Below are 24,331 nucleotides of genomic sequence, written 5' to 3'. Positions count from 1 at the left end.
AGAAAGGCTCAGCTTCATTTCGGCAGCAACCTTCTTCTCCTCAGACATTCCTTCGGAATTCTTGCGTCTCGCTTCCGAAGCTTAAAACTAGGGAGGCAACCAAATTTTTGTAGGCAGAAAACTATTTGAGCAGGAAAAACAGATGGCAAGAGAGCGTGCCGAATAAATTGTGGCGAGCCCGTATTTATAAACCTATTATGTCGAAGACTGGGGGCCCATTTGCCAGAGACTATTGCTATTCTAGCAAAAGGAAGGTGTTTTTTCGGACCTTTGGCTCATAGCCTTCGTCCATTTCGCAATCTGAATTTATCATTCTAGCAAATTAATATTGCGAGGGGCTACTATTGGGGGCCTTCGGCTTCCGAAGGTCCTCTAAAACATGATTTAACAATATTTCTGGAGTAAAGTACATTGACAGGTATCTTCGGACTCGGATCAGAGCCACGGTACGAAGAAGCACAAAGAACACGAAGGTTGGCGCAGAGCCGAAGCTGTGTGTAGAAGAGCTTCGGAATAGCGGCGGAAAAGGAAACCGACTTAAAGATGAAAAACCAGATTGGACCTCGAAGAATTATCATAGAGTTATTGATAAATGTGAGGGGCATTAATGTAATTTTACATGGGCTGCGTCCCGTGCCTATAAATAGATGAACAGTGATCCTGTACTGTTTACGCTGATTTGGACATTGGCCTTTGCGTCACACTTGTATTTTTACCTTCTCACGATCTGAAGGTACACTTGTAATTTGATATCATTTCTATTCCGTTATCATAATATAATAGAAATGAGTTGCCAGTAATTCATAACAGTTCGTGTTAACTTATATGATTCATATGATCCCTTCTTCATTATTATATTTTATGCTATTGGAGGTACGTCCTTCATAACCTTCGTCCGAAAATCATTATATCCTTAGGGAAATAATGCTTCGAAGGGCGAAGGATATCAACATTTAACATTTTATGTTGCCTTGTTCTTAACTCATAGCATTTGAGAACAAGTCACCAACAACAACCCACCAAAACAAACTCATTTCTTAAACCCACCTAAAATACCCGCTTACACCCACCTCATTTACAGGCCTACGCATGGTTTGTGAATTCCTATTTTATTTGAGGTATATTACTATCATATACATTACCTAAATATATATTATATAAATTATCTAAATCGATCCACTTTAAATGAAACAGAAAAATTGAAAGAAAGAAAAAAGAAAGAGTAAATAATAAAACAGGATATTTTGTTTCATAATTCTAAAATAGAGTTCTTTTTTGTTCCTCGTTAGAATGTAAATATTAATCATCCTTTTTTAATTAGGTTCTAATCCAATTAGTAAGTATTTTATTTTTTATTTAATAGTCTCTAACTATCATTAAATAAATGATAGAGTAATTCTTTTTTCTATAGATTATAGAGAAAGTGAGACAAAGTGAAGCGAAAGAGTTTTTTGTATAAGAATTAGGTCTATATCATATCTAAATAGAAGGAAAATCAAAAAGAAGGGAAGTGGGGATTCGGCTATCTCCAGCAGAACTCCTATCGCATCCTCTATTTTATCCCTTATTTTAAACTTCACTCTGTAAATAGTGTCAAAACAGTATCATCTACAGTTCCGCGTCCTCTATTTTACACTACCCGCTGGAGACAGTCTTACATTAGATGAATCCTTAAGGAAGATGTGTCACAAAAGAAATAAAGGCTAAAGTAAGCACTCCTTGCCATTGGTTCAGTGTTATCCTAAACGCTAAATAGTAAATAGTCGGTCATCCTCTGTTTAGCGTTTAATCGGACTATACGTTCATTTAAACGGACTAAAAAACGGATTATACATGATTAAATGGATTAAACGGCATAAACGGCCTAAACGATTAGCTACTAAGTAGCGTTTAAACGTCGTTTAAATAGTCTAAACGGCCGTTTAGGATAACAGTGCTTTGGTTTGAGCAAAACAGTTTATTGTTTACCGAAGAAAGTGACATCCCAATAGCCACCGTTGTGACCTCTCCAAGCTGGAGTTGGCGAGCTTCAGCCGTTCTCTACTCTAGCAATGGTAGGACGAGGGAGTTAGGAAGAGAAAACAACCCAAGGTGAAGTGGATAAAGCATGAGACATATCAATAGTGTGTATAGTTCTGACATGATTAAAATTAAACTTGAGGGTCTTTACAGAAAAAGCAAATCGTTCCTAGGCCTTCCACATAGTCTGGTTGGACCTATCTGGGTCATGGTCAGACAGGGCTCGAGCCCACATGTGGACTCTTCTAGACCAGATTTGGTCCAAAGGCCTTTTTCATTTTTTTTGTTTTGTTTTACTATTCTAATTTAAAAGCCAACAAATTGCAAAACAAAAATTGTTAAATTAATATAAACAAATCTACACACAAAAAGGAATAGATTATAGTGAAATGACCATTGTCTCTCTAGTACTTAATAGACAAAACAGTAAATGTGACAATTGGAACACCCTAGCTTAGTCATTGTGGAAAATCATGATGAGCAGGATGACCGGGATGAGATTGCCACCAACTATGTGGAATTGACATATTTGTATAATAGAAAGACCATTGTTGTCGATATATATTCACCTCATAAAGTGCTGACTCAATAGATCCAGATTCAGAACCAAAATCTACGGTAGAGTGCCAAAAGCACTCAGATTAGGGAAAATGAAAGCAACAGCTAAGGCATAGCATAGTCACACTCGCTTCATCAAAGAGAGGTTTTTAGGTCATCCCTATAGGATGAAAATGGGCTTTTTCTCAAAAAAAAACATGAATATAGCCAAGTGGTGAGATACAAAAAAGAGCTTCATCTTTCTCTCTACTCTGTTGTTTGTTCCTTTGTCACACTTGTGTTTGTGTGCCAGCCAACCCAAGATCAGGATTTCTAACATTTTTTATTGAGCAAGACTATCATTGTCACACTTGTGTTTGTGTGCCAGCCAACCCAAGATCAGGATTTCTAACATTTTGTATTGAGCAAGACTATCTCTGCATTTATTACATCACTTAATAAGTAGAAGTACAAGGGTGAACATGTACAACCTAGATACTACGTTTCGGTTCTCCGAGCACTAGATACACCTAAGAAACTCCTTCATATAACGCAATGTATCTAATTGTTTGGACAATAAATTACTGACATGGTGAAGGGAGTACATTGTAATATCAGCTCGTCCTTTCTTAGCATGCCAATCTCATCTCATTGTTTGGATACTGAATTACTGACATGATGCCTCATTATGCGTCTCATAGCATGTGATAGTAAGACTATGAACCAATGGCGATACTGGAGGTACGGCACCAGGAAGGAAGGAATGGTTTCTTGATATCTTGTGGTACATCGCGAGTCCTGGTCTAGCTAGGATGTAGCGAAAATTTCACTCCTGGATGCAAGAGTCAACTTCAGTGGTGCCGCCGGTGTTTCCTCCGCTTGCTCCTGTGACATTGCGCACAAATTCTGCGCATATTAACTTGCTTCCAAAATATTCTTAAAAATTGTGGAAACATAGAAAGTGCAAGAAGAGCAAATAGATCACTTGTCCCCGTTTCAAAAGAACTTACTGTTTCAGTGGAAACGCAATATGCTTCTAGCTCTCTCCTTGCAAAGGTCGGGAGAACAAATGCTGCCCTATGCATCTGTTCAATGATGGAAACTAGTCAGGGTGAAGGAGGCTCCATGGAAGCAATGTCACAAGAGTTGCAGTTTAATCGGCGAGTGAAAAACAGGAACAGTAGGTATATATATACCAATAACTCCTTCCCTGAACTAGTTGGCATGACCAAGGCGTATGTTCTCTCACTCGATTATAACATGAAAGGAATAGTAAAAAACTTAGAATTTCTTAGATCATGTCATTAAGATAAATTTTGCATAGCAGAACAAGGAGCAACACAGGTTACAAAATCGCAAGGCAGTGGTCTAGCACCTAGAAAGGTTAAGCCTATATTAAACGTGATTAAATGTTTCTTAGAATTTTAGGTTTTTTTTAAAAAAAATTGCTGCTGGTAGCATAACCAGGAGGTTTATATGCAATAAGAATTCACTACATAGAGGTTTGCAAGGCAGAGTAATATAAAATTTAAAGCATAACATATATTCACAAGGGCACAAGGCACTCAATCAGACAATATGATATTCTGGCCTCGGTGGATAATGATATCCTGGCCCAATAGAGTACTCATACAAAAAAGGTGCATCTTCTTTTTCAGAAGCTTATCTCGAAAGAACTTCTGGGTTAGGCGTGCTTGGGCCAGAGCAATCTGGATGAGTGACCGACCAGGAAGTTTTCTCGAGTGCGCATGAGTGAGGACAAAGTGCGCACAAAAGATTTGTGTTGGTTTGTGGGAACAATCTATGATCCTAGAGGGCGTCTGACAAGGGTAAGTACCGTAGGTCCGGTATTGGACGAGGTGTTACAAATGGTATTAGAGCCGACCCTCGTGGTTTTATGGGCGTGTGTGGGCTAGGGATTCAGGTATAAGGCGCATGTGGGTCCTGAGTGATTACATGGCATGACATATGACGACACTACATATATAGACGTGGCCAAGAGGGGAGGTTTCTAGATTGGGATTGACCGACGAAGATGTCAGTCTTCTAAGGGGGGTTGATTGTGATATTCTGATCCTAGTGGATGGTAATATCCTGGTCCAAAGCTTAATAGAATTAATAGAGTACCCATATCAATAAGGTGCATCTTCTTTTTCGGAAGCCTACCTCGAAAGAACCTTTAGGAGGTTAAGTGTGCTAGTGCACTTGGAGTAATGCTATGTGTGCTTTGCTCAAACTTCAGAGCCTGCTCATGAACTTAGTAATCGTCCATCAAATTAATGACTTCCTAAGTTGAATCCAAAATCACTTGTTTGAACTAGCCACATGGCATAATAATTGACTATTTGGTGATGGCATGCGGCCTATTTAGTAATTTAGTAATGCACTCTCAAACTTATGTTTAGTTGAAAAGTTAGCTGTTAGTTATCTGCTTGTTGGTGAATTAATGTTCTTTAGACTCCCTTCAGCCGAGTCTGCCTGTTACCGGCATGTATGTAAACCAATTTTTCTACGAATCTGACCATATTATATGCGGATTGAGCCATATTTGGTTCTGCCTAGGCCCCTATACTGTAGGACCTGTATCGGAATCACTATTTTCAAGTCGTCCGATTAATCGCCATTACTCGCAATCTGTGTTGCCCTGATACGGCGATACGGATACGGATACGCGATACGCCGATACCCCGATACGCCATTTCTCAAAAAACACCGATACGGCGATACGTAAATATTATAAATAAAATTAAATGCTGAAATAGTGGACCACACAATTTCACAAATAGTACATAGATAAAGTTTAGGCCATCAAGCCATCAAACCTAGAAACTTCAGTGTTCAGTGTTCAGTCTTCAAGTTCTAACACTAACAGACCACAATATCACATAATAAATAAAGAAAACTGCTTCCATCGGCTGTGATACTTGCAGCAACGGTATCACTGCTGCTGCAGCCTACAGCCTTCACCCAGAGCAGCAAAAAAGTAGCAGGCAGCGGCTGTTGCTGTGCAGCAAAACTAGATTTCATCCAGAGCCGCTGCCCCGAATCTAACAAGACCAGAATCTAACAAAACTAGATAAAGTTTAGGCCATCAAGCCATCAAACCTAGCAAAACTAGATTTCATCCAGAGCCGCTGCCCCGAATCTAGCAAAAGTAGCAGGCAGCGGCCTTCACCCAGAGCCGCTGCCCTGAATCTAACAAGACCAGACAAGTAGCAGTGAGCAGATTGAGGAGAAAGGAGGAGATTGAGAAGCAAGAAGGGAAGAAAGCGGCTACAGACCTCGCAGCGGCGGCTCCAATCGGCGGCTGACGGGCTGACGACCACAGGCCTCGCGGAGGCGGCTCCAATCGGCCACTGACTGGGTGACGGTGGTGGCTCCAATCGGCGAACGACGGCGGCGGCGGCAGCTCAGATCGACGAGCGGCTGTGGCTAGCGGCACGCAAGTGGAGGCACAAAGAGGTGGCTTCGGGGCAGCGGCTATGCGATACAGGAGTACGTGCGTATATGAAGCCTAGGGTTGGAACGTATCGCACAGGTATCGGGAAGGTGTCCCAGGAGTATCCGGCTTTTTTATTTATTTAAATCTACAAAAATATCCGATACGTCTCCGATACGTATCCGGAAGTATCCGGGAAGTATCCGTATCTGATACGGTATCCGACACCGGTACGTGAGTTTTGTGAAGTATCCGCGCATCATAGCGCAATTAATCGTGCAAGTCGGTTTGGACCAATCGCGATTAATCGCCCTAGTCAGTCAGCCAGAACGACTAGCAAATCGTCCGACTTGAAAACATTGATCGGAATAGAGGTCCATGCTTCTAATCTATGCTTATTGTGCTCTCTGTATATACATATTTGCTAGATGTTCTTCATGGATGAGTTAAACATGCAGTTACCATGGCGACTGCTGCAACGTGGTGCTGATGAGAGGGAGGTATCATCATCGCTGCTGCCAGCAGAGCAGGGTAGGACGGCCTACTGCCGCTTTTCATGGAGCGGTGGTACCAGCAGTAGCTGGTGATGGCATTGGTCATCCCCATCTTCCAGAAGGTAGTGGGGATCAACATGGTCGTGTTATACACGCGTGGTGCTGCTGCACAAACTTGGCATGGGCGAGAGCAGATAGTTGTTGGGCACAGGGGCATGACCTGCACCATTGGTCGTCACTCACTGTTCCTAGCCGGCAGTAGCATTAGTGGGGGTGCTCATCATGCTCATCACCGTGAGCATGGCCAAGGTCAAGTAGTCACGAGCCTTTGGAGATGGTTGTTCTTGTTGCAACACACAAGCATAATCCATAATCCTAGTATGATTGGTTAAAGAGAACGGACCTCTGAGTTATAAAATCTGATCTCCCTTCCAGCTTTTGTAGCTCCTTCCAGCTTTTCAATTGGATTTATAGGAGTCAGAAAGTTCACCAATGGACCTTCTTTGGCACATAGTAAAAATCCAATCACCCCACTGCGAGATTCGGTAAACATTCAGTAAGAAGTTTTTCCAAACAGAAACACTTAAACACGACAAAGAGTCAAAGGCTTCTTTATCTGGAACTGCAAAGCCTACAACATGCATCTGTAACAACTCACAATTACTAAGCACACCGTTTTGTAACCAACCTTCCACATTTAGCCACACATTTTGTAAACAAAGGGGAATCAAGGAATATGGAAGGATTATACGGAAAGTTTCTTATATGTCCAGTTAGAACAAAGGAATAAGTCCCTGAAACTTACAAAATAATTCAATCCACACAAACTTGCAGCAAATTTGGCATGAAGTTAGACTTAGGGGTGACAATAGGCTCTAAATTCTACACTATAAAATTTAAGGATCGGATCGGATTAGGATCGGACTCTATTTCTATTCATTTTTTAACTAAAATTAATTTAGTGCTCTAACAAATTGTGAAGAAACATTTGGATCGCTATCCATTACCAACCCTAGTTAGACTAGGAACGCAAGTGGGTATTCAATGTGGAATTCTGAGTCATAGTTCATTTTAATTGCAATCGTATTGCTTTGAATCGAGATTAGTTCATTTTGATGATCTGTTGCGCAATCCAATCAGCCTCCCTCCCTCTCTAGTAAGTCGACCTTCTCTAACTTTAAACAAATTTATTAAAAAAACAGAGCAAGGAAAGATAACTCATCGTAACAAATGCTATTTGAAGTAAGGGAAGATCACAAATGACACACTGACAGAGAGAGATTTCAGCTGTGGGACACGGGAAATAGCACTATTTACTAGAAACACACTGAGAAATGTTAGTTGTTATCAGCGGCACATCGCAGTGATTAAAATAATTTTAATAATGGGCACCCATATTGTTCCATGCCGTGTACGAATAAGAATTATAGATGAAAAACATTTCCCTTTCCCTACTCTGATTTTGCCCTAAGTCAAACTTCTCTACCTTTGACCAAATTTATAGAAAAAATAGGGCAGAAAAGAAAACTCACGCAAAAATGTTATTTTAAATAAATGATTTTTAACAATGGGCACTCATATTTGTTCCATTTCATTTAAGAATACAGATTTTAGGTGAACAACTATGCATAGTGCATATCTGATGCATGGATAACAAACCAAAACTAAATCTTCACAAAAAGATGGTTGTTAAATGTTAAGGTAATAAATGCATTGACTAGAAATAATTGATACATATACTCCCTCTGTCCCAAAATATATTTATTTCCAGTCCTCTTTGTTTTCGTCCACACTCAAATAAATGATAATGAATGTAGACATACATACAAAGTACATTCATATGTATTGGAGAAGGAGAATGGGGCAATATTCTGTATTGATAGTGATACGTCCTGAACAGCAGGCCTTACAATATATAGGCATACACAGGTGGCGCACCAGGGAAGGGTGCGGCAGCCTGGAGCCAATCAGACCAGACCTACCAAAGATAGAAATCCTCCTTTCTATACTAGTACAGCATATCTGTCTATCTAAGGAAGAGACCTCTAGTTGCCATAGAAGACTATGTTGCTATACTAGCCTGGATAGGAGAGCCTCACGCAGGAGGCAGCCAGGAATATTACCAAAACTGTCTAACACCCCCCCCCCGCAGTCAAAACATCTAGCCACTGCAAATGTTGAGACTGGACTTGAACTCAAGAAACACGGAGGAAGGAAGCCCTTTCGTGAAGATGTCTGCAAACTGAGAGGTGGTAGGAACATGCTGAACACGAACTTCACCAGTAGCAACCCGCTCACGAACAAAATGGAGATCTATCTCAACATGCTTCGTCCGATGATGCTGAACTGGATTAGTGGATAAGTAGACAGCGCTGATGTTGTCACAGTAAACAAGAGTGCTTCTATGAAGAGGACTGCGAAGTTCTTGGAGGAGTTGACGCAGCCAGCAAGCCTCGGCAACACCATTGGCAACAGCACGATACTCAGCTTCAGCACTAGAGCGAGAGACAACCGTTTGTCGCTTGGAGGACCAGGAGACAAGATTATCACCAAGAAACACCGCATAACCAGAAGTGGAGCGACGAGTGTCCGGACACCCAGCCCAATCAGCATCAGTATAGACCACAAGCTCGGAAACAGATGTGGAGCGTGGTAGAAGAAGACCATGATCAGCCGAACCTTGAAGGTAGCGAATAATACGTTTCAGAGCAGTCAGATGGGACTCACGGGGATCATGCATATGGAGACAAATCTGTTGAACTGCATATGTAATATCAGGTCTGGTGAATGTGAGATACTGAAGAGCACCAGCCAGACTCCGGTACTGAGTAGCATCCTGAACAGCAGGTCCACTGTCAGCAGCAAGCTTGGACTGGAGATCAACCGGTGTAGAACAAGGTTTGCAACCAGTCATGCCTGCACGGTCAATGATATCAAGGACATATGTACGCTGATGGAGGAAGAGACCAGCCGGTCGTCGCTCAACTGTAATACCAAGAAAGTGATGTAGAGGTCCGAGATCCTTCATGGGAAAAGTTGTCTGAAGTGCTGCAATGACACGCTGCAAGAGAGCTGAACTGGATGCAGTGAGGATAATATCATCAACATAAAGAAGCAAGTAAGCTGTCTCAGTGCCATTGTGAAAAATGAACAGGGAGGTATCTGCTTTGGCTTCGACAAAACCCAGAATCTTCATGTGAGAAGCAAAGCAACTGTACCAGGCACGCGGTGCTTGCTTCAGGCCATAAAGAGACTTGTTGAGACGACAAACATAAGTGGGATGAGCAGGGTCAACAAAACCTGCAGGTTGGCTGCAATAGACTGTCTCAGAGAGAGTACCATGAAGAAACGCATTCTTTACATCAAGTTGGTGGATAGGCCAATCCCTCGACAGAGCTATCGAGAGAACAGTGCGAACCGTGGCAGGTTTGACCACCGGACTGAAAGTCTCATCATAATCAACCCCAGGACGCTGAGTGAAGCCTCGACATACCCAGCGTGCTTTGTAGCGCTCAAGAGAACCATCTGCAAGAAATTTGTGACGGAAATGCCATTTCCCTGTGATAACATGAGCACCTGGAGGAAGAGGAACAAGTGTCCAGGTATTATTGGAGACCAGAGCCTGGAACTCTTCTTCCATGGCACGACGCCATAGGGGATCAGCCAAACCTTGGCGAACTGAAGTTGGCTCGGGGGAGATGGCTGCAGTAGTGAAGGCGGCCGGTACTCGAAAACCAGCCTTGGCCCGGGTGGTCATGCGATGATTGTTGACCACCATAGGCGTAGGAACAGCACCGGGAGGAAGTCCAGACAGCGGCGAAGGTGTTGGTGCAGGCTCAATCGGAATTGCAGAAGCACCAGAGGCACCAGCCACTGGAAGATCTGTAGAGGAAGTAGTCTGCTGGTGCCGACGAGTGTACACGCGCAGAGGTAGGGGCGTCGGAGCAGTTTCAGGTGGTGACTGCAGACCGCCAGACCCGGAGGGAACCACCAGGGGCAGCGGGGCAACTCCTGGTGCTGGAACCAGGTCGCGCGGCACAGGGGCAGAAGGCACCAAGTCCTGGTCTGGAGAAGACAGGGACGGCGCAGGCGGTGTAGAGGCTGAGACGGGTGGGAGTGGCATGGGTCCTGCCAGATCAGCCACTGTGCCACAACCAGAACCGGTCACCAAGGGGGACGCCATGGTACCTGCAGAAGAGGGCAAAGTCCCAGTTGAAGGGGACAAGTGCGCACTCTCAGGATCCAAAAAATTCAAGTTGTTAGTTAGATGGGGCGAGACAGAGAAGGGGAAATCTGCCTCATCAAAGGTGACATGTCGGGAAATGATGATACGATTTGTGGAGAGATCAAGACATCGATAGCCTTTGTGGTTGGAAGAATAACCAAGAAAGACACACTTGGTAGAGCGGGGAGCGAGTTTGTGCGGTGCAGTAGCAGTGATATTAGGGTAGCAGGCACAACCAAAAACCCGAAGATGATCATATGATGGAATGGTGCCAAAGAGAGCAGCATAAGGACAGATGGCTTGTATAGTTTTGGTGGGAAGGCGATTCAAAAGATAGGTGGCTGTGTGCAGACCTTCAACCCAATATTGAGCAGGAAGGGAAGCCTGAAAGAGTAAGGAACGAATGATATTGTTGGTGGTGCGAATGATGCGCTCGGCTTTACCATTCTGAGGAGAAGTATAGGGGCAAGACATGCGTAGAAGAGTACCACGAGCAAGGAGAAAAGAGCGAGTGGAGGAGTTGTCGAATTCACGCCCATTATCACACTGCAAATGTTTAATGGAGCGACCAAAGTGCGTTGTGACATACGCAAAAAAGGATGAAAGAGCATCAAAAGTATCAGACTTAAGACGCAAGGGAAAAGTCCATAGGTAATGGGTAAAATCATCAAGGATGACAAGATAGTACTTATAACCCGACACACTAGCAATAGGGGATGTCCATAGATCACAATGTATGATATCGAAAGGTTGCTCAGTACAGGTGGACGAACTAGAAAAAGGTAATCTAGTGTGACGGCCTAATTGACAGGCATGACATAAATCAAGGGAACTACGAGAGCACTGAATGACGGAGGAGCTAGTGAGTTGGGACAAAACATCGATGCCGGGGTGACCAAGTCGACGGTGCCAAGTAGGAGTAGAAATTGCAGCCAGGGCACAAGTTGTCGATGGGGATGAACTAGGCAGGCGCAGGGTGTAGAGTGGGCCAGCACTATTGGACCTGATAATCACGTTCTTGGAGCGAAGATCCTTCACAGAGACACCAAAAGGATCAAATTCCATAGAGCAACAATTATCAGTAGTAAACCGACGAACAGATAGAAGGTTTTGAATAATATGAGGTGTGTGGAGAATATTATTAAGATATAAAGGTCCTGGCAAAACCGTGTCGCCTACTGAGGAGACAGGGAGAGTGGCGCCATTGCCAACAATGATGGAGGAAGGAGTAGTGAGATCAGGTGGTCGAAAGAGGGAGATGTTACCAGCATGAGGTGTGGTATGGTTGGTGGCGCCCGAGTCAGGAATCCAATCCGTAATTGTGGCCGGCGGTTGAAGAGTCATTGTGCTGAAGGTGTTGGCGAGGGCACGCTGATCCCAAGATCCAGTCCAAGGGGACCAGGGCTGAGGAGCAGGAGGTGCTGTTGGTGCCGGCATGGGCGCAGGAGGGGGTCCAAGCAGTCCAGCCTGCAGACCAGCCTGCAGGGTAGGCAGACCTGGTGCTGCCAGATAGGACTGCGACGGAGCTGGTGGACGGTACTGCTGTCCGGGGCGAGGGGAGGATCCTGCAGACATGGATCCAGGCCACATGTGAATTGTACCTGTCCAGGGATTGTAGACGGAAGGCCAAGGTGAGCCACCACCACGACCTTGGCCGTGACGGCGATTTTTGTTGCGACGACCAGTGCTCGAACCCGGCACACCACCCTGGGCAGGTGGGCGAGTTCCCTGGGCAGGAGGACGGGCTGGTGATGAAGCCGATGGAGCTGCAGTGGAGGTGTACAGGGCGCTGGCCGCAGGGTCAGGAGGCATAGCCCCTGCGACAATCTCTTCCAAGACCAAATCATCCCGGACTTTGTGAAAAGTCGGAAAGGGAACAGAGCGTGTGATGATGGTCCGGAGATTGGCATACTTGGGGTTCAGGCCCCGAAGGACATTGAGCACCAGAATGCGGTCGGAGACGGGGGCGTCGAGGTCGGAGAGAGCATCAGCGAAGCCTTTCATCTTCCGACAATACTCACCAACAGTGAGATCGCCCTGGACAAAGTTGCGGAAGGTGGCGTCGAGGTGAAGAGCACGCATCTCGCGATTTCCAATAAAATGGTTTTCAAGGGCGAGCCACGCCTGACGAGCCGTACCATGGCGCTCCTGCAGCTCGATGGAGACGGTGCCAAAAATCCAAGACAGAACGATGTTGTCCATGCGATCCCATGCCGGGTCGTCGGGAAAGGAGGAGTCAGCAAGTACATGATCCGTCAAGGCATACCGTTTGAGGGTAAGAAGAAGATGGCCGCGCCAGGTTGCAAAGTTGGTGGAGGAGGGCTCGAGGGTCACTGGAACCAAAGAGCGGATGTTCTGAACGCCAGCAGCCTGTAGATGCAGATTTGCGATGACGGTCGCCTCATAGCTGCCAGAGGGCTCGAGCGTCGGAGAAGAGAAAGCGCCAGTGTACGGAGGCGGCGTCATCTGCTTGGCAGCAGTGACAGCTTGCTCCTCCAGAGCAGCGGCAGTGGCCCGTTCCTTCTCAAGAACAGCCGTGGCAGCCTGGACCCGGGCGCGAGCAGCAGCAGCCTGCTGCTCAGCATCCTGAGCAGTCTTGATCATGGCGGCGATTTGCTGAAGAAAAGCGGCTTCGTCGTCGGACGGCGCCATAGAAAATGAGGGGAGGGGGGAGGAAAAAAAGAGGAACTGCCACTGCTGGAGAGGCAGAAGACAGAGGCTAGGAACGTGGAATCTCTGATACCATATTGGAGAAGGAGAATGGGGCAATATTCTGTATTGATAGTGATACGTCCTGAACAGCAGGCCTTACAATATATAGGCATACACAGGTGGCGCACCAGGGAAGGGTGCGGCAGCCTGGAGCCAATCAGACCAGACCTACCAAAGATAGAAATCCTCCTTTCTATACTAGTACAGCATATCTGTCTATCTAAGGAAGAGACCTCTAGTTGCCATAGAAGACTATGTTGCTATACTAGCCTGGATAGGAGAGCCTCACGCAGGAGGCAGACAGGAATATTACCAAAACTGTCTAACAATATGTTAATTAATGAATGTATATGTAGTCTAAAACGAATTATATTTTGAGATGGAGGGAGTATTTTAGAAGAAAAAGAAAAAAATTGATGATACTATTTAGAGAGACCACAACTGCGAAAACTAAAAAAATCAAATTAGAGCTATGAAAGCAAGAAAGGATAAATATAAGGAGACTTGACAATAGAGAAGTGAAGAACCAACCTCGGGTATGTTGGGACACTTGTCCATGCATAGCGTACAGAACCCTTGAAAGTTTCACGGCAAATTGAAAGCATATCCTGAATCAAATGTGTATGTAACCACATACTCTCAGCTTGATTACAAAGAACGCCTCCAGGCCTCAAAGCTCTAGCAATTGTATCAAAAAAAGGCTTCTCTACAAGTTCCTGAGCAGGCCCTGCAAATGCCAAGTAACTAAGAAAATAAGATTTGAGTCTTTGACTAAAAGTTTATAGGTCAAAATTCTTTTTGAAATAAAATATGAGCAAATTATTCGTCATTTACATAGAATAGCTAGGAATGCAATAATTGTCTATGTTGTTTTACATAGTAGGTTTAAAACCCTAGTAAAGAAGGAAGGTTATAATAGGCTTGATGAGCCAACATTAAAACTAGCAATTATAATGTAGACGAAACCCGAACGAAATTCGTTGGGCATAATTTTCTTAGCGACATGCCATATCAAAACTAGGACATGGTGTTAAATGGGCAATAACTGAGTCAGCACTTGACACGTAATGTCATGATCTAAACACAGTGTCAAATGAGCAAGGATCGGATTGTTGCTTCCTTAGTAGCAGATTACAATAATGTCCGAGTGTAGTGAAAGATGTGCAAGGGTCTTCATACATCGACGGGTGTGAAAGGTAAGGAAGCGAGTCGAACCAATTAGGATCCATTTAGGTAGTTAGAATGTAGGGTTGCTCATAGGTAAGTAAAGGGAGTTAATTGAGACAACGACTAGGAGGTGTGTAAATATTTTATGTCTGAGAGACTAATGGAAGGGTCAGAAGGTGAAGGAGGTGGATAATACCGGCTTTAAGCTTTTACACACTGTACATAGAAATGGAGTTAGAGTTTAATTGATAAGAGCCTCAATAACAGTGTGGTGGATGCGGGAAGACAATGAGATATGATTATCTTAGTCAAACTTGTCATGGGTGATTTGGTCTTGAACATAATTAGCATGTGTGCTCCCCAAGTAGTCTACAATGTGGATGTTAAGAGACTTTTCTGGGAAGACATAGATGGCATGGTTAGGGCTATACCTGTTGGTGTGAAGCTTTTTATAGGAGATCTCAATAGACACATAAGTACAACAAGTACATGTTTTGAGGCGGTTCTTTTGAGTATGGTAGTAGGAATAAGGAGGGAGAGGAAGTCTCAGACTTTGCGAATGCTTTTGACCTATTGATAGCCAACACTTCCTTTAGAAAAAGAATATCCCATTTATTAACCTATAGTAGTGGCCAACATCCTAGTCAAATTGACTTTGTTCTCACAAGAAGAAAGGATAAACGAGCATGGTTGGATTGCAAGGTGATACATGTGATGTGTGTTGTCTCTCAACATAGGCTTATGGTGGCGGTCTTTCGTTTTCAGGTGCATTCTTATAGGAATAAACAAGTCAATATTATGAGAACAAAGTGGTGGAAACTAAAAGAAAAGAAGTCATAAGTCAAAGAAAGGGTCATCAAAGAGGGTAAGTTGAAAGAAAGAAGATCACACAAAAAATATGTGGGAGAAACCGCAATTAAAATATATTAAGAAGAAATAAAAGTTCTAAAGTAGACCAAAGATTACGAGAAACTAGGGTCCCTGGGAACCATTCTCAAACTACCAACTAAAAGGGGGGGTGTCAGACATCAGGCAAAGGAGCTGCCAAGTAGGAGAGACCCTTGGCCCCAGCTAATTCCCATAATCGCAATCTGCATTCGAAAGGTAGGCTCAGAGGTGTGTGGAGCAACCAAAGAGAGTGGAGGTGAAGCTAAAGATACTTGGTAGTGGAATGAGAAGTCCAGAGGTATATTGTTACTGATCTACAAGAATTATAAAGATATTCAAAGTTGTACTAACTATTGAGGAATTAGTATGATGAGCAATACTGTGAGTTATCAAGCATCGTTTGAGAAGAAAATGGGGGTCTCTATGGACCAATTTGGTTTCATGCTCGAAAGATCAACCATGTAGAAGGACCTACACATAATTTTCATTTACTTGGAGAAGTCTTATGACATAATACCAAAAAAATGTTATGTGGTTGACTTCAGGAAAACATTAAGTTCCAACAAAGTATGTAGAACATATTAAGGACGTGTACAGCAATATTATGACTAGTGTTTGAACAAGTGATGGAGACAGAGCTGACTTTCTAATTGGAATATGATTACATCAAGGGTCAACATTGAGCCCTTACCCTTTTTGTGATGGAGGAGGTCACAAGGAACATACAAGAGAATAAACCTTGGTGTATGCTTTTTACGAATGATATAGTGCTAGTTGATGAAAGACAGACATGAGTAATAGAAAACTGAAGTTATGGCGGGAGACTAGAGTCCAAAGATTTTATACTTAGTAGAACTAAAACCGAATATATATTATGTGAGTTTGACACTACTACACATGAGGAAGGAGATGTTATTTGGAAGGTTAAGTAGTGCTCAGGAAGGATATCTTCAGTATTTAGGATTAGTGCTACAAAGAGACATGGATATTGATGAAGATGTTAACCATAGAATCAAAGTAGAGTGGATGAAGTGGCATTAAGCATCTAGCGTTCTATGCGACAAGATACCATGGAATCTAAAAGATAAGTTCAGCTCTTTTTTTCCGAACGCGTATGAGAACTGCGCATCTTTATAAAGATTAGGGAAAAGAAACAAAACCAAAGGGTTTACAAAGCAGAGGACCTGCTAAAAACAAAAAACAACACAAGACCAAGGAGCTAGATGGCAAAGAACCGGCCACATTCAAGGCCCTAGCTAGGTCAATGGATCCCAGGCCCTTAACACCAGCCATAACCCAACAAATTGATTCATCAAGGAAGCTCCTTTGAAGCCTTCCCAATGAAGGGGAATCCCCATCAAAGACTACCCTCTTACGGTGAAGCCATATACACCACGCCCCTAAGATGATGACAATGTTAAGCCCCTTTTTTGTGAGCTTTATAGGACAGTGATTATACATGTTATGCTGTATGATCTAGAATACTAGCCTAAAAAAGATGATATGTTCAGTAGATAGGTGTTGTGGAAATATATATGTTGCATTGGATTTGTAGCCATACAAAAAGAGATCAAGTTCAGAACGATAATATATGTGATATGCTAGGGGTAGCACCAATTAAAGAAAAACTTGTCCAACACTGATTAAGATAGTTTGGAAATGTTTAACGAAGACCTCCATAGGCAACAATGTGTAATGAGATCCTAATGTGCGATAGCAATGGAAAGAGAGACAAGAGGAAAGATGAAGTTTACATGAGAAGAGACAATAAAAGAAGACTTCAAATGATAGAATATATCTAAAGATTTAGCCTTAAATAGAAGAGAATAGAAAACAACTGTCTATATGTTTGAACCTTACTTATGGTTTCTATTGGATTTCAAATCTAGACTACCCAACTTATTTAGGACTAAAAGGCTTTCTTGTTAGGTTTCAATTCTAACTTACCTCAACTTTATTGGGACTAAAAAAGCTTTGTTGTTGTTATTTCTGATTGCTTGGGACTAAAAGGCTTTGTTGTTAGGGACATATTATGTACAATTACCATTTGGTGCAAGCGTGTAATCAAACCATCTAAGCCCCTGTTTGGTTCAGCTTCTGGGGGGCTTCTGGCCGCCAGAAGCTAGAAGCTGAACCAAACACTCAACTTTTTAGTCAGCTTTTATAAAATTCATTTATATTAAAACCATTCAAAATCAATATAAACACATAATCGGTTGAGTTGTTGCAATAGTAGTAATCCGTCACTTTCTAGATCATGAGTCCTATGGACAAGTTTATCTTCCTTCGCACGTAATCCTAATAATACTTAGATTCTCTACACAGTCAGATTCTCCCCACAGCCAAATTCTCAGAAAAGCTGGTCAGAAAAAAGCTGAACCAAACAGGCCCTAAAGCATCTAATCTAGATCCAACGATTTATGTTAATTTGTATTTCTACCCTCTCACGTCACTCTCTAAAATCACTCTGCTATAGGGCATGGAGAAAATAGATGGAGAGTGATGTGGGAGGGTACAAATAGAAAAATTGGAGACATTGTTGGATCTAGATTGAATGCTTTGGATGGTTTGGTTACACGTTTGCGCCCTCTTGTTGTTTTATTGATGAACTTCAGGAGTAATATAATAGAAAGCAGAAAACCAAAATGCACAGAACTGATATACACAACAAAGACATAGCAAAGCCTTTCCATGGTACTGTGTTCAAGAAAGACAATCCATGGCAGCATAAGCTCACCTATTGGATCTGACGAATCAACAATGATAGCATCATATGTCCCTTCAGGAGCATTTCTCAAGAACTCCACAGCTGAAAGTAGATAAAAAACAATTCTTGTGAAATTACAGTTCAAGAACTGAGTATTTATTTACCAATATCTAAAAGAAACAAGAAGCTACAGCATATATCAGAAAATAATGTAGTCATCATAGCCTCATGGAATTATCTACATACCATCGCCGACATGAAGTTGAACACGAGGATCTTGAAATCCAACAGACAAGTGTGGGAAGAAATCTTTGCACACCTACAGAGTTCAGATCTATATCAACAAAGTATACCTAAGCAACTAAACTTGAAAAGGGCAAGGCATCAAAGGACAACTTTACATCAATAACCAGCTGATCAATCTCACATATGTCAATGGACTCCACTGAACTATGCCTGGATACCTCTCGAAGTACACCTCCATCACCACCACCAATAACCAAAACCTGCGAAGTATTTCTTAAGGACATAAGCCACCAAAGTTTCCATTCAAATTCAGGTAAAAAGAAATATCCCATATGCTGAGATAGAGCTGCAGAAAGTCTTCCAATGGATTTCTGCCAATCAGCACAGCGTTCTCTACAATTTTACAATATTGAGGAAAAACTGAGATCAGGAGGCATACTTTTTTAGGGGATGGAATTGAGCAAAGTGGCAGGTGAGTAATCATTTCCTGGTATGCACATTCATCCTTGTCAGTCAACTGAACAATACCATCAAGCACAAGGACTTTACCATAGGTCGACGACTGCATACAAAGATTACCACGTTACAAACAGAATAAGCCAAATGCAGTTTTTTTTCTTATTTCTGGTATGAACAGATGATGTGAACCTCGAAGACTAAGACTTCTTGGTATAGCGATTTCCCCTGGTATAAGATCTTCTCCACTTTCAAAGAATTGGCCTCTCCTACATAAGAGAATAAGGTCACAAGAGATATGAGAATTGGCCTCTCCAGTAGACAATTGTCAGCCATAATTTAGACAGCATCGGCAGTGTGTGTGGAGACAAGTACCTGGCCACATCGGGTTATTGTAATACTGAACTTTGCTGGCTTTGCCTGCAGAGGCAACAATCAGGGGTCAAACAGTAATAAATTGTGCTGCTGTATCATCATCTACGTTACCAAGCAAGACAATCGAGGCCTACCACAGCGCGATCGCGGTTCAGTGAACCATCCTGAAACGACGGTGGCGTGGCACCTGGCCTCGGACTCCGGCGCGGCGGCTCTGGCCTTGACGCAGCAAGGCGGCAGCCGCTTGGCAGAGCCATCATCAGCCCCAGTCCCCTTTGCCTGCACCGCCCCATTCAAACCACTTCCTGCGCCTCCAGCCTCCATGGACGCTGTTCCTCTTTGGAGTTCCCAGCCTCTGGATCAAAGCAGCAGCACGGAGGCTAAGCAGCAAGCGATTGCAGGCACAAACCGAGGAGCATGGGAAACGTGGCCCTCTGACATGGGAACGGGAACCAGACGGTGTGGGCAGCCAACTACCAGCCAACTTTATCTCTGCTGCTGCTGCTGCTGCTGGCAAGGACGTGGCTAGATTAGAGCATCATAAGTCGTCATGATTGAACCCAATCATCTAGCAGTCCTCAGCCATTAGTGGTTTGGAAGGAGATGCCTATCTTTTTGCCTTCTATATATATAATATAATAATCGCCACGAGGACGCACGCGTAAGCGTTTGGAAGAACAAAAAAAAACCCTCACCTCCATAAACCGCAGGAATGAACAATACGCCTAATATTCGATTCGAGGAAGCACGGAATCAATACGCAATGCTAATTAGAAATAATTCATACGCGACTCTGCGGATGGCCTCCAGAAACTTCTAGAAAATACTGTGGCGTGTGGAATAGGGCGCATGCGGTGCTCCTTACCAGGTGGCACAGGCAGGTGCGCGATGGGCCGATGGCGAAACAGGGCGGGGGTGCGGAGGAGGAGAGCGGCGGCGGCGGAGCGGGGGCTGGAGAAATAGAAGGGCGCCGGCGCGCGTTGCTCGGTGGTGACGGCGGAGGTGGATTCTGTGCTGGGAGCCTGGGAACCATCCGTAGTTTCTTGTGCGTATGGACGGTGACACGTGATTTATTACCGTGCGTACATTTTATTACAATGATATTGTAGCGCGCGTATTAGCTAGTGTTCGAACCGGTTTTGAGCCGGCGGACAAGGCCGGACAGTCCGCGGTCCGGACGGTCCGTGCCTATGGGCCGGACGGTCCGCGCGTGCGCAGAACAGATTAGGGTTCCGAGTTTTGTGCTACGGTTGTTAGCTATATTCGCGGGATTAGCTCGGAATCAGTTGTGTAAAGGGTCCAGCCCCCCTCCTCTATAAATAGAGAGGTCTACGGCCGATTTGTAATCATCAACAATCGAATCAATACAACTTCTATTTCGCATTTTATCCTAGGAGTAGTTCTAGTCTAGTTTAGCTTTAGCCTTCCAATCCCCAATTCTTCGTCTCTCTTCGACTCTACGTCGATTAGAGGAGTCTAGGTCGGCCGGCCCGAGCCTAGACACCACCTAGGATCTCTCCTCCCCGACGGGGTCCCTTCCGGGAGCGAGATCCAGGCGCCGTCGGCGGTCTTCCGCCGCCCCTGCGCACGCGCGGACCGTCCGGCCCTAGGGCGCGGACCGTCCGGCCGTCAGGCAGGGAACTCGGGCTCCTGCACCAGGTCGCGGACCGTCCGGCCCTGTGCCGCGGACCGTCCGCGCCTGACCAGAAAGCACCGCCGCCTCGCACCAGGCCGCGGACCGTCCGGCCCCCGCGCGCGGACCGTCTGCCCCTGTGCAGAGAGCACCGCCGCTGGTTCTCTTGAGTAATTGGCGCCTCCAAAAAGGCGTCAACAGCTAGCAACGTCACAGTCTATCGATTTCTTTGCCCTCCGGCTGCGGACAGAGCGCGGAGGCCGTGGAGACAACTGCGACTCGTTGGTACTTTGTGCAACTGCGTGTGCAGAGCATTGAGTTCTTTTTTATTTTTTATATTTTAGTTAAAAATAAATTAACATACAATAAATATTTAAGAACCGAGGTAGTATAAAAATACTAGTAATAGTAACAGGCCACAAATAAGAGTTACACTCTTAATTTAAGATTGGTACTAATACTCTTTACTTGACTCTGTGTTTAGAACCGGTACCGATTGTATGACCATGACGGTTAGTAAAGGCGTGTTTGGTTTGGCTTGTGTGGTAAAAAATCAAATCAAAGGCTTGATTTTGGAAAGCAACTTTTTTCTAAAAAAAATTGTTTTTCTCATAATGCAAAATTAAAAGCACATCTGAACCTATTTTTAAAGATTTTTAGATGAAATTGTGCAAATATATATGGAAAAACTTTTAACGTTTTTTTCACATATCACAAAACCACGTAGCAACTTTTTTTCATAATCATAGCTCAATCTAACGGACCCTAAGTTTTATTCCTCGAGTTCCATGTGTCATTCATAAAGCTGGTTTTCCTCAAATTCCAAGAGCACATCTTCCATGTATCCAAGTCCGAAAGCGATAACAAATGAAGGCACTACTATCGTGAGAGAAGAAATCTTCAAGACGCAACGCAAGAGGGAATATATTCCGACAACCTAGACACACGGTGCTTCTTTGTTTGCAAGAGCCTCTTTATTCAGTCTAGGGAATATATGTCTTTCTGCCCAGAACAGATCACCTCCTGTTTACTTTTATTTATCTAGTACTAATATCTATTCACCATGGACTACACGTAAAGATTGATTCCTCCCTTTATTTCTTTATTTTAAAGAAGAAACTCTGTAGAAGGTGTCCTTTCAAACTTAGCAGTCTACTCGCTCTCGTGGAGCTCAAGTGCTGTGATGTTTCCTTCCGGCTTATGCTGAACCATTCTTTCAAACAGGTCAAGTCCTACGAAACCAAGGGAATTTGAAAGAAAATAGCTTGTTTATTGGGCTTTCAGTTGGCTCCATTCATCACCTTTCGAAAAGGACGTAATGAAAGTATGATCGACAGGAGAATATATGAAAAAGGGATTATTCCCCCGCAAAGAAGAGGCTCACATGGAAAGGCTAGTGTAGGAAGAAGACGAAAGAGATGAGTTCTCTCAAAGCTCATTATCGTTGGAATAAATCAAAAGTTTTGCCTATGCTTGAAACACACAGCTAAGGTCATCTCCAGAAGATCGTGGATACAGAAGTGTGTAAATTATTTTTTGTATTGTAGGTTATACTGTTTAAAGAGCGAAGTTTGAAAGAATCAGTCATATAGGACACAACTTCAGTTATCTTATTATTATAGATGTTGGATACTTGTTTTCAAATGCTATGAATTAAGAACAAGTCAACATAGAAATTGTTAAATGTTATAGCCCTTCGTCCTTCGAAGCATTATTTCCCTTGGGATATAATGAATTCTGGACGAAGGTTATGAAGGTTATACCTTCATAAACACAACAAATAATGAAAAAGGGTAAAAAATATGTAAAATAATTTAAACACATGATTATTATTATTAACTTATTTCTATTTCATTATTGTAGAAATGATAACAAGTTACAAATGTACCTTCGGCTTGAAGGAAAGCAAAAATACCAGCGTGAAGCAAAAACAAATGCACAATGCGTGGTTACAGGAGAGTGCGTGAACAGTACAGGGGTACTGTTCACCTATTTATAGGCACAGTTCACAGCCTGTATATAATTACATTTATACCCTTTACAATGAACTACAATAATGACACAGAATATCATGGGTCTTTAAGTCATTTCATCTTTAAGTCGGTTCACCCCTTCGTCTTGAAACATGTCACTGTGCCGAAGCTTTATAGTCGATAGCTTCGGCTGCTTTGGAGAGGATCTGCCGAAGGTGTTCATTTCTTTAGGATCTTCGGCTACGAAGCATACCCCCAACAGTAGCCCCTTCGCGGCGCTAGATTGTTTTTTGTAACGAGCTTGATCCGTGAAAAATCTTCTATGTTTCGGGATGCCGAAGATCCAAAAAACACCTTCCTGAGCTCGTTGGCGAGAAACGATTAAAATAATCGTCGGACGCGCGACCCATCTTGCACCAATTACACGCTCGCCAGCAATTCACCTTCTCGAGCTATGTGGCCCACCGTTCAGTGAGTGCGGGTTTGTTCGGTGCTGGAGACCTTGCCGATTCACCTTCCCACCTGCAGCACTATATAAACAGACGAGTATGTGTGAAGTTACCACAACATTCATTGCTATTATACTGTTTTGCTTCCAAATTTTTAGTCATAGCCGAAGCTTGATCATTGCGCTCATACAAAATCTGCTTCGGCGCAAGTGGAAGAGCTTCGGAAAAGACAAAAAAAGCCAATTCAAAAAATTTCAAGTAAGTCATAATCAAATGGCCAGAGTTCGCTCTACCGCAAGAGTCGATCGCGAGGGAGACGAAACCGAAGCTGTGGAGACTGTTCCTATCTCGGAAGCAATGAAGCGATCTGGGTTGGTGGCACCGGAAGACGTCCCTGCTGCTGAAGCAGAGCAAGGAGATATTGAAGAGACCGATTCTGAAGATGATTACAACATCGCAGTGCCAAGCAAGCCTAGCCACCTGGACTTCGGAAAGTCGACCATCTCCAAAGCTGATTTTCCTAAGATGGTTAAGTCGGGCTACTTTAGCGAAGATAAGAAAGAGCTAATTCGCTTCGGTGGAGAAGAAACTACTCCGAAGCCACAGAAAGATGAAATAGTGATTTTCAAGAGTTTCCTCAAAGCTGGTTTGAGATTTCCTTTGAATAGGATGATTGCCGATGTGCTAAAGAAGTTTGGGATCCACTTTCATCAACTAACTCCTAACGCTATTGTTAGGCTTAGTGTTTATATTTGGGCTCTCCGAAGCCAGGGGGTGGAACCGTTTGCCGAAGGTTTCTGTCGGGTGCACGAGCTACATTACCAAACCAAGGCCAGAAAGGATGGGTTACATGAAAATTTTGGTTGTTACAATTTTGCCTATCGGAAAACTACAAAATTTCCTGTGATCAGCTACCGAAGCAAGTGGCCGGCAGGCTGGAAATCGGAATGGTTCTACGTCAAAGTTGACGATGACAAGGAGAAGCTGGTCCAGAGTCCGCTTGAACTGATC

The 24,331-nt window shown here is 43.6% G+C and overlaps 1 protein-coding gene across 13 annotated transcripts; it reads right to left on the bottom strand.

Moving 5' to 3' along the window:
- Window positions 1–2,957: 2,957 nt before the first annotated feature.
- Window positions 2,958–20,377, bottom strand: LOC100279222 (spermidine synthase 1). 13 transcript variants are annotated; one of them, XM_035966862.1, is made up of 13 exons: window positions 20,131–20,325; window positions 19,743–19,775; window positions 19,400–19,620; window positions 19,266–19,310; window positions 19,083–19,159; window positions 18,874–18,996; window positions 18,590–18,694; window positions 18,435–18,507; window positions 18,219–18,290; window positions 13,958–14,153; window positions 6,893–7,022; window positions 3,567–3,641; window positions 2,958–3,462 (listed from the first exon to the last, which is right to left on the bottom strand). In XM_035966862.1, exons 3-13 carry the CDS (start codon window positions 19,587–19,589, stop codon window positions 3,364–3,366), a joined length of 1,185 nt encoding a protein of 394 aa, XP_035822755.1. In that variant the 5' UTR covers window positions 19,590–19,620; window positions 19,743–19,775; window positions 20,131–20,325; the 3' UTR covers window positions 2,958–3,363. The 13 variants fall into 13 exon arrangements, 11 of the variants coding, with proteins under 11 accessions (XP_035822755.1, XP_020407068.1, XP_020407066.1 ...); XR_004857561.1 differs by lacking the exon at window positions 19,743–19,775 and having other exon boundaries at window positions 2,958–3,441; window positions 5,838–7,022; window positions 20,131–20,352; XM_020551479.2 differs by lacking the exon at window positions 19,743–19,775 and having other exon boundaries at window positions 20,131–20,329.
- Between the last annotated feature and the right edge of the window lie 3,954 nt (window positions 20,378–24,331).

This window comes from Zea mays, chromosome 4, assembly GCF_902167145.1.
Source record: "Zea mays cultivar B73 chromosome 4, Zm-B73-REFERENCE-NAM-5.0, whole genome shotgun sequence".
Taxonomy (NCBI): domain Eukaryota; kingdom Viridiplantae; phylum Streptophyta; class Magnoliopsida; order Poales; family Poaceae; genus Zea; species Zea mays.
This window is presented reverse-complemented; position numbering and strand designations above follow the sequence as displayed.